The sequence below is a fragment of the Ornithodoros turicata genome, chromosome 2 (assembly GCF_037126465.1).
Source record: "Ornithodoros turicata isolate Travis chromosome 2, ASM3712646v1, whole genome shotgun sequence".
NCBI classification, from domain to species: domain Eukaryota; kingdom Metazoa; phylum Arthropoda; class Arachnida; order Ixodida; family Argasidae; genus Ornithodoros; species Ornithodoros turicata.
In genome coordinates, this window is record NC_088202.1 from 61848927 (window position 1) to 61863723 (window position 14797).

The window sequence follows — 14797 nt, forward strand, 5'->3', positions numbered from 1 at the left end:
CGTATGGGAAGAGACGTGCTGAAATACAAAATGCGGGTTCGGACAGCGGGTAGGGTAAACCAGACAGACAGCAGCAAGTGCAAATTAATGCAATACAGAAGGTATATATACAAGCTCAAAAGTATTAGAATTAGAGAATTAGATAATCTGATACGGAAGTGCCGTAAAGGGGGGCACAGCAAAGTAAAGAGCTTACCGTTGAAGAATATAACTCTGTCAGTTCAAGGAGTTCAAGGAGTTCACAAGGAGCGAAGTAGAAGTCGACTTCTACTTCGCTCCTTGCTTCTACTATATTGCGTTATATATACTCTGCATTCTTTGTATGGAGTCGGCGACGAGGTCTCACAATCGCTCTCCAAGGATTCGAGCTACATTAAGGGTATGGCTTTGCAACGGGTTCACCTTTGGGGGCCCTTGGTCCATAAGATATCCGTTGTATGACGCACGTACAGCTTGGGACAAAAGTTTACGGAACACGGCACTGGCGTGTTTCTTCATCGGAGCGGCCTCCTGCTATCCATCAAGAAGAGATCGAATAAGAAACGGGTGATCAGCTATTCTCCATCTCCCAGTATGTCTGTCCGCTGCCGTTTGCTGCTAGGCTGTAGCTCCAATGGAGAAATGCGACGCACTGGTGTTCCGTAAACTATTGTCCCAAGCTGTACGTTCTGGAGACACTTGCATTCGAGAAGACTCGCATGTTTGCAAAATGATATGGCTTCGCAGGGGGTTCACCTTTGGGAGACCCCCGTCTACAAGATCTCCGTCGAATGACGCACGTACCTTCTGGGAACACTTGGATTCAAGAGGATTCATATGCCTGCGCCGGGAAGATATCATGTTCTCGTTGACCCACGAAGGCAACTCGTCCACGCGATACTTGTCACTGGAGGCACGTTCGCTAAACGCTCAAGGGAACACTTATTTATGCCCAAGAGGATTCGCAGTCTTGCGTTAAGAAGGAAAACCACACCCACTGACGCGGGGGGAATTGGTCCACATGATACCTAATGTTTGAGGCACGTTCACGGGGAACACTTGCGTTAAAAATACATTTAAGATCCGCGCCAAGATGAAATATTATGGTCTCTCTGACAGTGTGATGGATAACGGCACAAACGCCGTGTATGAAGCTCTACCCTTCGCCTTTCCTTTCAATAAATATATATTCCCCCCCCCCCCCCCCTTCGCCTTGGCAGGCTTGGAATGGACGAGCAACTGGATTCGTCGCAATAAGATCATATGTCCCACTGCACACAGATGCAGAAAAGGAGTCATGAAGCGACAGTAAATCACATCCTGAGTGACAGAAGTGTCCGCTAGAAGATTGACATTTTCAGAAGAATGTCATGTTCACAAAGATCCCAAGTGGGTCTGTTCTGCAACACATGAAATGTAGCAATAATCGACTGCCAGCGATTAGTGTTGGCACATAAACATTATGGACGCTCAGGAACTGTCCTCGCTAGAAAAGTTATGCCATTCCGGGGTTTTCACTGTTAGAATGAGAGAGACGAAGTCGCCTATGTGGATGAAGTTCGGTGACAGCTGTTTTTGTTAGTCTTGTTTTTTTTTGTGTGTGTGCTGTTTTGTGCTCACGGGAAATAGCGTTTGTTTCCTGAGAAATTGGCCAGATATATCGAGCACAGAAACTGAACTATTGCTGCGTGCCGTGGGAGACGAGGATTTTTCGGATAGGATGCGGATCTCAAAAAGCTCATCCACGCAGGGCTTTAGCTCACACCACAAAAAGTACTACTTTGATCTGCCCATCACCGCTAATCCCCAATCTCCGTCGCCGGCGCTCTGTACACCGGAAACAATGCCATACACTTTAACCACCCAGGATTGCAATACGCGCGTTATGCTATAGAAGAAAAGACTATGGTAACCTTGCAGAAGTCTGTGCCACAGCATATTGCTTGCTCATTAAAACCCAACCAGACCAGAGAGAAATTGGGAATTAAAAGAATTAACACCGGAGCCCAAGAAACAAATATAGCACCCCACCGGATACATGCAACTGGGTCACTGTGGTCGTAGTACCCTCTACTACAAAAAAAGAAAAAAAAAAAGAAAAAGAAAACGAATTCTCTTGCACTCGAAAAACCACCCTCGAGATTTTTAATAATCTCGAGGATGGCCCTCTAGAGTGGAGGAAGGCCCGTTCTATAATATAACTGCATCGGTTTCAGGCGTCTCTTCCGAATTTTCATTGCCTGTTTTACGCTCAATTGTTGCGAATTTTGGAAAAATTGCATACTTCCCCTTTTTTTCCTGCAATGACTACGAAAGTAAGTTACTAGTCTCTCGATTTTTCCTGTTGAAGTATTCCATGAGACCTTGCAAGAAAAAAAAATATTCATTCAAATTTAATGGTTTGATTTTCCACAAAAAAAAAACGCGAAATAGGAGGAAAGTTGCCAAACTTCCGACCTGTGTATACCAGGATCGATTACATCATGACAATCAGGATTTGCGACGTTGTGTACAGTATAGTTTCCTCGAAAAGCAAAAGAAAACAACACACTTCTAGGTGCTCTCTGTGAGCCGGAGCTACCGTTCACGCCAGGCAAGGTTTTCGCCAGCACCTCGAACTTTGCTAGTGCCTAGCACCCACCATTTGGATCTGGGATGAAACGGTTCGTGGTATGTCGTTTTGCACTATTAGGGACTGCTAAAAAAAATTGCGTAAAAATTCGCGATAGTTTTGTGAGGGCCGACCATTTCGCGTGGAATCGCCCACATCCAACGCAATTTCGCTGGCTATAATATATTCAATTTGCACGCATGCCCAATGACCTGCTCTTCCAGGATTGCGACGTCTCTGGGAGCAACATTATCCGAGACAACGTCCGCTTAACGTATGTTGGCAGAAATGACCAAGAAGTAGAAGGCTACGACACAGAAGACACGATTAAAGCCAAGGTGTGTGTTATCACATCCGTGCTTTCAGCAGAGGTTGTGACGCAAATAAGGCACCAGTGAGACTCCCACATGACAATAATCCAGTCTGTTCTTTCTTACCGCTCCTAGATGTTGCTGTTATACTCTGGGTGTCCTGGCCCATAGCCATTTTATTCCATAACTCTAGGGCCAGCAAAAATCAATTTTGCGGTCTTTGATAAGAAGCTAACGCGCATATAAAGCGGATTATATGGGGTATAATGTGCGTATTATGTAGAGGACACGTGCGTATGACGAATGCGATGAGCCTGCACTGCGACACCGGTCGTCCCGCTGATGATTGAAAGGTTAGCTCCAACTCTAACACGACCTGTTTTGCTTACGCGGCGTTACATACAGGCGACCTAAACGCCGTACGGCCGATCATGATCCTTGTTAGCTTTAGCCGGTGCAGCTGCAGGGATAATTTGACCTGCATCGCATGATTTCACGGGGGACAGATGGGCATGCAGGATGTTCGCTGCCCTTGTGGGGTAAGCTGGGACAAAATGAGACACTGGACTAAATACGACTTTTTTGTTTGACGCCACCTGTATCAGAAACGCACTATACTTGCTGAAATGCTCAGTTTTTCAAATTCAATTTATTCCACTAAAATGGGGGGAGCTGGGGCAAAAAAGCTACTTGTAGCTTGACGAAGGCCCCAGACCCGTACAGCCAGAGACGCATTGAGATTTTGCATAAACTGCATATACAGTAGACACGAAAAACATAGTTTACAAGAATTACAATGCAGAAAGGTTCAAAAGACCAGTATGGTTCATAAGAGTAGACGTAAAAAAACAAATATTTTACAATAATTTATTTATTTATTTAAACATATTGCAACCCCTTTAAGGGGTTATTGCTGGAGTGCATCAAAGAAGCATTCACAGGAGAATTGGCGGACAGAACCATCCAGAGCGTTCCAGTCTTCAACGCAACGAGGAAAAAAGCTGTACTTAAAAAAGTCAACATTAATTAATTACATTACGTCAACATTAATAACATTAACGTCAACACCCTCAACATTTAGTTGATGAGAGCTTCTGAGTGAGGATGTTCCTGCGTATGATAAATATTTGCTAAAAGGAATTCTTACTTTACCATTAATAATAGAATGAAATGTTCTAAGGCGAAGAGCACGCCGTCGAACCTTTAGTGGAGTACTGTCAAGATCACGAAGTGCTGCACTTGGTGAAAACCATGGATCGTAACGCGATAATATAAAACGTACTGCCTTATTTTGCACAGCGTCAAGTTTAGCAATATCAGACGTATTGTATGGGTCCCACACTTCGCATGCATATTCCAGGACTAGGCGTATTAGCGTTTTGTATGCAAGTAACCTAATTTCAGGTGTAGCAAATTTTAATGTCTTCCTCAAATAGCCAACCTTCTTCAGCACTTTGGAACAGATCATTTCTATATGTGGTGACCAGGAGAATTTGGGGTTAAGGATAACACCCAGGTATTTGTAACTGTAAATTTGTAACCGAATGGTCTTTTTAGAGTCAAAAAGGCGCGGAGAATAACGGCGTGTAAATGTCATTTTGGCACATTTTCCGAAGTTAATGAGCATGCCCCACTTGTTGCACCACGCAGTGATTCTATCTAAAGACTCTTGGAGTAATAATTGATCACTATGTGAAGTCACCTCTTTATAGATGACGCAGTCATCTGCGTAAAGCCTTATCTCCGCTGGAACATCCTTAGCAATATCATTAATAAACAGTGAAAAGAGCAGCGGTCCCAACATAGACCCTTGTGGGACGCCAGAGATCACATGGGCATCTGCGGAAGTACACTGCTTATAAGGAACACTCTGTGATTGACATGAAAGTTCCATGATACAATTTTCGAGTTCTTCCGCAAGGACTGCAATTTTTACGGTGTTACAAGCACTTTACGGTGGCATACAATAGTCAACGCCTTGCTGAAATCAATGAATATAACATCTGTTTGTTTGTTCCTATTAATGCCAGTTGCCAGACTGTGGACAAACTCTATAAGCTGTGTAACAATGGGGTACCCACTACAGTAATTACAGTGCAGAAAGGTGCAAAAGACTTGTATGATGCATTAGACAAGTGTGTAGGAATAGTAAGCGTACTAGGAAACTCTAACGTAGCAAAAAGAAATAAAAATGCATTAAGTTGCGAGATATACTCGCGAACCAAAAGAATAAATCTTAATATGTTTCTTCGCAGGCATGGTGGGATGACTGAGAAAAAAACCCCAGCTGGTTCAGTAATCGCGCCAATAACACAGCTAAGCTTTGCTCTCCATAAGATGTGCGCGTGGTAGGACAACACCACACAGTGTCACTTCTCGTATTCTAGCTTTTGGTCTTTGGCAAAACCCTGACAGCCGAGAAGAACACATGGTTTTTGTTCCTCAAAGAGGCGCTGTACATGCAGAGTAACCCGTATCTGAAAAAGTTGGTCAGTGGAAAGTATGCCGTATTGGTGAAATAAGCTTTGAGTTGTTTGGCGTCCATGAATGTTCCCGATAGTGCGTATAAAACTTTTTTTTATGGTCTGTATCATGTAAATGTTAGACATGGTAGTGTTTCCCCATACTAGATGGCAGTAGTTAAACGACGGTAGGAAAAGTGCATTATACACTCTAAACGCAGTGACGGATAGGTGCCGTCTGATCAACTGGCACATTTCTTTAAAAAATGTGCCAGATGACTTCAAGGGGCACGTCGTGCCTGCGAAAGCTGCAGGTGTCATGTGCCCCCTGAAGCAACTGGTACGACATCCCTGCTGACGCCAGGAGCCACAGTGTACCGGACGTATCGAAGGGCTACTTGTACCCACTAATACGCGAAACACATTGCGCCTCTCGAGTTCCCTAGCAGAAAAATTACCTCCACGCTTCGCAAAAAAAGAAAAAGCAAGGAAGAAAATGCTCCAAGCACATCGGACATGAAATGCCAAATTTCATTGGCTTGCATATACCTTTAAATTGTATCCAGTACATCATCGTTTGCCGAATGCAAAGCATACACGGTTCACTAATCCCAACACACACACATGGAGCACACGTTGCACGGACACACAACCCATCTGATGATCCGATGCACCAGGCAGTCCTGCAAACGCCGAACACACAATCCTCGAAACTTCGAACAGGCTGGCACTGCAAAGCTCAATGAAGATCCTTAGTGACGAACACGACAGTTCCTCAAACGAATGGGTGGTTTTCAAGTTGAGAGGTGCCGCTACGCATGCTGGGTCTTCGAGCTTCCGGTCCGAAATTTCGCTCAATTGGAGTAAAGCGAAACATTATAAACTCTGGCTTAAACGACAACCAAGATGTGTTCGCCTGGGAAGGCCTGCCCCCAAAGAAGTAAGGTACTTTAAGAACTGCTTCGCACATACTTTTCTTCTGACAAAGATATTATTTCGCGACAGATCGTGCATTATTCGGGTTCGCTTAGCGTGCGCTTTGAAATCGATCTTTTGCTGGGCGAAATGTTCTGTTACAACGCGGTCCATTGGACGCTTCAGGTAACAGAGATAACAATCAACATTTCAGATATGACACAACAAAATGTACAGGCAGTATTTTACGCAGCAGTCTTCTGCACTCTGAGGAAAATACGCATGTAGTCGTTTCCTTTTAGTTTGGAACGAAGCTGTGACTTTAGTGATATTATTTTCACTTTATGGAGGGGGGGGGGGAGTTGATAATGTTATCACAGCTACGCACGATTCAACATGATAAGTACACAGCACGACATTTGGTGACAAGTGCCACCCTTTAGTTCAATTTTCGTTGACGCTGATAACATTTCTCCAAAGGCGCAGGATCCAATGGTACGCGATACGTTTTATGTCCTTTTCCCGCAGAATTAGTGCAGTTAAGCTCTGAACATCCGCTTACTTTTGCGTTGAAAACACGCTGACACTATACGGCTCCAGCAGCAGTTCGGACCGGAAGCGTAAATCCACGTGACATTGCAACTTCCCGAACGTCATTTGGACAGGAAGTTGCAAACCACCCATTGGCCGAGGAACAATTGTCCAACAAGTGGCAACAGACACCAATTCGATGTGAGAAGCAGTTGCAATCTTGCACGCGCATGTGTGACCGTTGAGGCAGGAAACAACCTGTAAACAAAACCGAAGTGAATATCACGCTGGTATTGTTCCAACGTTAATGCTGAAATAGTACTCCATTTTGTAACTCATCTCCTCGCAATCGATGCAGTCCCATGGTCACCTATAACGAAAGAGTACAATTAACCTCGCTTGTAGTTTACATCGTCGCTTCACCGATGCCGCCGATCCTCTCCTGCCGCCATTTGCAATGAGTCCACCGTCTGCAACAGAAGATTAACTTACCTCAAACAAACATTACACCTGTACTTAAAAAGCAAGGTGTCATCCTTCTCAAAGGCGAGATCGCAGCGCAGACAGCGAGCAAGAAAGCGGGAAGCGGGAAGGAACGTACTGCGGGAGAATACGTTGTGCTATGTCACTCCTCACTGGCTGAGCGCGGAGCAACGTAGTACGCTCCAACGAAGGCACGCATATTCAGCCGGCACACGCATTATTCAACAAGCACACGAGTACAAGGTTCAGGAGGCACACATATTATTCGGTTGCAAAGCCGTTTCATGCCAACGTGACGGCTTTGAACCTGCTGAAATTTGGCGTTGAGGATGGCTGTGCTGGCTATTTGATAACCGTTGCGGCTGTTTCCAGACGGTTACGGCTGTGTACCGGCTGCACTTTCTGAGGGAACTTTTTTAACTGCACATGTCCGTCACAGGATTTAGAGTGTATCAAGAGATTTTTACTTTCCATGGAAGAATGTCTTTTAACCTATGCATTTTTCCTGCGACATTCGCGAGTTTGGAACAAAGGTGGTTTACATGGTTGTCCCAGGAGAACGTTTCTTGAAAGTGCACTCCTAGAATCTTTATTTTATCAACAATTTCGATATGGCAATTGCCCAAATATAAGTTTGGAACTGCGGCTAGGGGTTTAATCTTTGCCCTGAAAATGTCAACTAAGATATCATTTCCCTCTTTTATTCTCAGGGACCCGTCGTGCGATAAGTATCGTCATGTCGTCAGCGTACAGAATGCATTTTGCCGTGTTCGATATTTTAACTATGTCGTTAAGATACAAATTGAAGAATAATGGTCCGAGAACGCTACTTTGTGGCACGCCTGCGGATATGCTAAGCGCCTCAGACACGGCTACTCCAGGTACTACTTGCTGCGTTATATTTTGTAAGTATGACGCGATAAGACTTAATGGTAGACCCCGCACTATGTAGTGCTCTAGTTTTGACAACAGAATGCTACGGCTGACAAGGTCAAAGTCCTTGGAGTAATCTTGAAAAATAGCTAGTGTCATTTGTTTGTTTTCTCTGTTAGTTATAATTTCGTCCTTTGCATGTAAGACTGCGATCTCTGTCGAACGCCTTGGTCTAAACACGAATTGTTGCTCCTTAATGCTAGCATGTTTATCTAGAAATAAAACAAGACATGCATGGATCAGTTTTTCTAGATCCTTCGAAAAAACAGGCAAGATAGATATAGGCCTGTACTTTGTAAGCAGTTTCTCATCACCTGATTTGAAAAGAACGCCCACTCTCGCAACTTTCATTTTACTAGGGAAGACACCGGCGCTTAGCGATACGTTGTAGATGTGTGCAATATATGGTGATGAAACATCGATGACATGTTTCACTGGACAAATCTGCACGCCGTCAATATCTACACTTTTTGTATTTCTTTGGTTTCGATTAATCGCAACTACTTCAGCCACGTCAGTTGGAGTAAAAAAGATAGACATCGCGATTGCCTCGTTTATAACTGTGGGATTAGGCTCGGGGCTATTCCTTGCAATTGACGTAGAATACCTGTTAAACGCATTGGCTAGCTCATCTTGACTTACTTCTCGTCCGCTAACTAAGACACTAGGCCGAGCTGCCACGCATAGAGCATTCATTTTCTGTCATGTTACTGATGCGTCATTAGTATCGTCGAACAGTCAACCATAGTAGCCCTCCTTTGCTCGCCGGATTTTAGAATTTAGAGAGTTTCGTATCTCCTTGAACTGCTGCAAGTGCTCCTGGAGTCTTGTTCTTAGAAATGTCTTGTATTTGTCGTTTCGTTTCTTTAATGCACGCATGAGTTGCCTTGTCATCCACGGCTTCCTTGCTTTTCTAGTTCGCACCTGCTTACGAAACGGGAACGCTGCATTGTAGCAGTCTAAGAACTTTTTCCGGAATACGTTATATGCATCTTCGGGATCGCTAATATTTAGGATTGGATCCCTGTCTGATGAGTGTATGAGCACCTCAAATGTCCCAACGTCCTTCTCGGTAATAGATTTAGTCCAGGTCTAATTTTTAAGACTGTGCCTTTGAGTCAATTTTAAGGATATAAAAATCGGCATGTGGTCGCTAATGGCAGAACTCCGCTGCACGACACAAGTTCTGGGGGAGAGTTTGCCACAAATAAATCTAAAAGCGTGCATGAAGCGGTCATCACTCTTGTCGGTATATCTACAACGTTGTGCATATCGTGTGAACGTAACATATTGGAGAATTCCCTTTGCGGTTTGTATGGCTCCAGCATGTCAATGTTGAAATCTCTACCCAATACCAGGGTACATTTTTCTTGATGAACACTCTCAAACAGTGTTTCTAATACACTGAGAAGTGGTGGCAGGTCCCTTTGAGGTGAGCGATATACGACACTGTACATGCTTTTACGACTTTTCAAGCTCAGGATTTCATAATCGCAGGTAGTAATGGAAAATTGTTCCAATATTTCGCAGTTCAGATTTTTATCCGCAAGTATGGCAACACCGCCCCCTCGTTTATTTTCCCGATCCAGGTATACTGAGTGGTGTCCCTGCCTATCCGCTCAATTCGACGTCCGGATTGGCGTGATTAGTGTATCTGCCGAGGAAAAAAAACTGGAGGGTGAAGGGTGCTTATTTTAGTAATTTACTTTTGATGAGTGCAGCGGCGCTACTATGTGAAAGAAAGTTTGTATTTTATTCGATCAGTGGCCTGTTGAGATTTGTACAAAATATCGGAGCCCTGTGAATCCTTGTTCCGAGAAGAGATTGTGTATATTGGGGATGTGCCAACCGAATTCGCGAATCCTCGAATCCACGAATTCTAGGCAGGGATTCGAGATCCGGGAATCCGAATCCTAGTGCCCAAAACGGCGAATCGAATCTTTCGATTCCACCAACCACGTTTGTTCCTTTCTTTTTCAAATTGGCGCCTCCGGCGTCCGCCGAAAGCCTCATTGACCAACGGGTGTTTTCTTGTTTATTTGTTTACATAGCTCTGGACTGAAAGAATTCAGGCAGAAACTATTACATTACAAGTTTCAAAGTAGTATGGCTTCGTGTTTTGATTGTTGCTTTAGTTTTATGGAAATATTCCTGTAGTAGTCGATAGTAGGCGATTAACAATATGTTAAATAAATGATCTATATGGGTATATTTTCTCCTGAAATTGAACTATTATGTTATCCTTTTTTTGCGTTAAACAAATATATATATTCTGCTTCAAAAACACTTTTCAGTATAGGTTTTTTCCTTAGCTTTTTAAGCTGATTTTAAGGAAAGGATTCGAAAGATTCGTGATTCGTACGATTCGTAGATTTGCAGAATCTTGCTTGGATTCGAATTCGGATTCGCGAAATTCTGGATTCGTCCCATCTCTCGTGTATACAGGGTGTCCACGCTAAGTGTGAACAGATTTTTTTAAAATTTATATATCACTTTTTCCAAGATGAAATCAATTGCAACATAGCATATGCTGAAGGGCACTCCCTAGCAGGGCATTAGCAAAGTCCAAAGGCAATGTCTTAATTAACTTTCATTAATTAACTTTTTAATTATAAAAGCTACAAAGTTGTCCCAATGAGAACATCTGTTCCTTTCAGTCACCTGATATCGTAGCCGTTTTCAGAACAAAAATCCGTTCGATAGATCGCCCGCAAAAAATTCGTGAAGGAACGCCATTTTTTTCTTTATTTTGTTCATTGCGCTTCTTAGGAGACGCGTATTTCCTTCATCCCCAACGGCAGAGGGAGAAGGAGCACAGTGCCGCCTCTTGCGTCGAAGATGAGGTTTAACTTGCGGAAACAAAACAAAAACAAATGTATCGGGTGACTCTATCGGAACTGGCCTTATCTTGGGTTGCATTTTCTGTTTCCTTTTAATCTTTTTCCAGGACGCGAGAGGCGATAGTGTGCTCTTTCTCCCTCTCACATTGGGGGTGAAAGAAAGACGCGTCTTCTTAGAAACGCAATGAACAAAATAAAGAAAAAAAATGGCGTTCCTTCACGATTTTTGGCAAGCGATCTATCGAACGGATTTTTGTTCTGAAAACGGCTACGATATCAGGTGACCGAAAGGAACAGATGTTCTCATTGGGACAACTTTGTAGCTTTTATAATTAAAAAGTTAATTAATGAAAGTTAATTAAGACATTGCCTTTGGACTTTGCTAATGCCCTGCTAGGGAGTGCCCTTTAGCATATGCTATATTGCAATTGATTTCATCTTGGAAAAAGTGCTATATATATTTTTTTAAAATCTGTTCACACTTAGCGTGGACACCCTGTATATATATCGTGCACGGGTGTAAAGCCGGCAATGTTTCGTTTTGAACGGTGTTAGCCAAGCATTCAGCAGGTTGTGTTTGTTCCTGAGGTGTCCCTTTTCCACTCAGTGTCTGGAATTTTTTTATGCACGAGAGACCAACACATCTTGCAAAGCAGAACCTGATAATCAACCGAAACAAAAGCGAGCCATGTGCGTCATAACGGTCTTGCGGTGATTAGTTTCCAAGGGACAGTGCACCGTATGCGGAGAATGGGATTATCACGACTGCATGCAGATATTCATTTAAAGTTAACTTTGCTTCCTCATTGCAAGGACCAACTGGTACGATACATTTGGCAAGGTTGTCGCGTTTCGCCCCGAGGGTCGAGGGAAGCCGAGACAATAGTGAATTTTGAACTTCGAGGTATATTTTTGCATATTTTTGTATTAGGCTGGTTTATACTGCTTTCATATTTGCTGCGGCGAGTCACAAATAGTCACGCTACCCTGACATGCCACCTTACAAGTGTGCTGCCTTCCTAGCTCAGCGAGCGCAATCCACCTAGTTGGGTAATGCACTGAATGATTACAAAATGAAAAAAAAAGTGGGTATATTAGTCGCAAAAACACTCTGGATAGGCTGCTCCATCTGGATGTGCATATGGGGTTCAATAGGTTAACGTTTGTTCTTAAAACAATGAAAACACTACCTTGTCTATTTGCATTGCTGTAGGTTTTCTTACCCATTTACCCATGTGTATCATGGAGAATCAAAATCGCCTGATACATGGACTTTCCTATGAGTTCAAATTGGGTCACAACGCCAACGTAGCCACGCGAAGCATCTGCTCAGCAAAGTGGGAAAACTCTGTGTTGGACGTTATGGCGAAAATATGATTTGCACAGGTTTCTCTCTCAGCCGGCCCTCTAAAAACACCACCACCACATAGCACGGTGATGGCCAACTATTGCACAGAATCCTAACTTTATCACTCACGCTTTGTGGAAAGCGCAGGGCGTGCGCTTTTTCTGGAACTGCATAAGTGTTCCAAAAGGTGTACGCCTCCCCGTATTTAACCAATCAGGGGCAGAACAGTGTCATTCGGGATGTCGATTGGCTAGAAGCGTTACATGTAGTGAAGTTCCGTTTTTAAAGTGTGGGTTCTCGAAGACAAGCCTCACCATCGAAGACCTACCATAGATGACTACGAGGCTGTCCTTCACGCTTATGATACAAATGTTGAATGCGGTACATTGTCTCGAGTGCTCGATGCTTCACAAGCAACCGATGTTTGCCACGTACACAGCTCGGGAAGGTCTAGAGACGCTCTCAAGTGGTATTTCTACACCTTCAATGTCCAGTGGAGTTCCTCCGTTCAAAAAGTGTCTTGATTCGGGACTGACGACGCTTCATCAAGCGTATCGTGACCTGTGCTGAAAATTCCATCTTCCATTACAATTTATTTATGGGAAATAGATGGCTCGACGTCTTCGATCACAACTTGTTGCTGAACAAGAAAGGTAGCGCACTTAGTGATGATTTGCATATTGCGAAACACAGTACTGTGCTCTGGTGTACCTCGAATTTGTCCCAAACAGCTGTGACGTCGTGCTGAGCTGCGCTCTTCGCAAATGAATCGAATGAATGCGATTTTGCCCTAAATGTACACTGCCTGGTCAATGGAAGGGGCGCTGGCAAGACAATACTTCTCCACATATGGAACGGTCGGCCCATATCTAAGGTCTGGAAGATATGTAAAAGTAATTCCTTAGGCAGCATACACCCGAGACTTACCACCCTTTCTGACCCTTGCGTCTTTCGTTCGTCGACCAGCGGCATGGGCAAGTGGGTACGGTCTGTGCTTGTAGCTGAGGGCGTGCTGATGCATTGCCGAGGCAAAAGAGAACCTTTCGTTGCATTATTTTCTCGCTCTTTTCGTTTTGGAACGTATTTGAAAGATACCAAGTTACTCGCAAATGTCTTTAACATACGTAACCGAAATACTCTACTGAACCTACTGGACTAAATACTCTACTGTACAAATCTGGTCGAAGTGATTTCAATGTGCCGCAACAGCCCGAATAGCAACTCGCCAGTGTAAATGCTTGTAGTGCACCGCTGACAGAATGCCCGAATTGGTGACAGGATTGACTTCATTTGCTATCAATGCCACTACCCGGATATTTCGGGACAATGAGCAGTGCACTGTGTGGAAATACTGGCATATAGTTATGGATGGGGTTTCTATCTTGCCATCCACCTTCATCTTCCATTAGTTTAGCGGGAATGACACGATAGTTTTCACAATAACGTTGACATATTATTAATGGCGATATTCATCACTTTCATATAGCGAAACCCTTGTTTAATGCTGTCTCACAAATTCCCTTATCCGAAAAGAGCACATGCCAAGGCTGAAACTCAGAAGCTTGTCAAAGAAGATGTGAAATACGAAATATACTGTGATATGTGGTACATTCTGATACGTATGTCTCGCGACGAAGAGCCATATGCAGTGATCATTATCTTCACAATGACTACAGTAATGACTGCTTCGCCGAGGAAAGCGATTCGAAGAGCCTGACGAATTTGTCCTGCTGAAATACCTTGTTGCTTGTTTAAGAGCATTTTTCTTAGCACTTTACCTTTTCAGATATGCAAGGCTCAAGTGGATTACAAGTTTCTTGGTGGTTACGTCGTATTCGGACTCGACAAGGATATCGACCGGGATAAACGCTGCCGAAACGAGACATACGTGAAGCTCCAGGGACTCCGCTACATCAGGGACAACACGTGGACGAATTTCAAAGACTGCATATAAAACAGAAGGACTTGATAAATGAAGCAGGATGTCCTGATTTCCTTGACTTCGCTGCCTTCCTTCTGCTTCCGCTTTCCTTCGACGATTGTTTCCTTCATCAGCTTGATAAGGGCTGCTGTAGTATGATGAAAATATATGATGAAACTTATAGTGACAGAAAGTAAGACTCTGACTCACCCTTCAGTAAAACTATGAGCACGCGTAGATAATATTTACAACAAGCGCTGGCACAAGTTAAATTGAATAATAGAGAGTGTGATACTGATTTTTTTTAAATTTTGTGTTAGCGCCGCGAAGCAACGGTGGCTATGAGCGAGAGATGGAGGGAGGACAGCAGGAAGGAGCGGGGGCCGAGGGCGTTATTATGCGTCCTGGGCCGACTTCAAGGGGAACCGTGCCTACATTAGTCTGGAAAGTCGGGGAGTGTAAT

The 14797-nt window shown here is 43.7% G+C and overlaps 1 protein-coding gene across 1 annotated transcript in view; it reads left to right on the top strand.

Moving 5' to 3' along the window:
* LOC135383608 (serine-rich adhesin for platelets-like) overlaps window positions 1-14521 on the top strand; it is a 132079-nt gene extending 117558 nt beyond the window's left edge. The window contains exons 9-10 of the mRNA XM_064613000.1: window positions 2815-2928; window positions 14200-14521. Of these exons, the coding sequence (XP_064469070.1) occupies window positions 2815-2928; window positions 14200-14367 (282 nt within the window). The 3' untranslated portion in view covers window positions 14368-14521. The remainder of the gene's footprint in view (window positions 1-2814; window positions 2929-14199) is intronic.
* The last annotated feature ends 276 nt before the right edge of the window (window positions 14522-14797 follow it).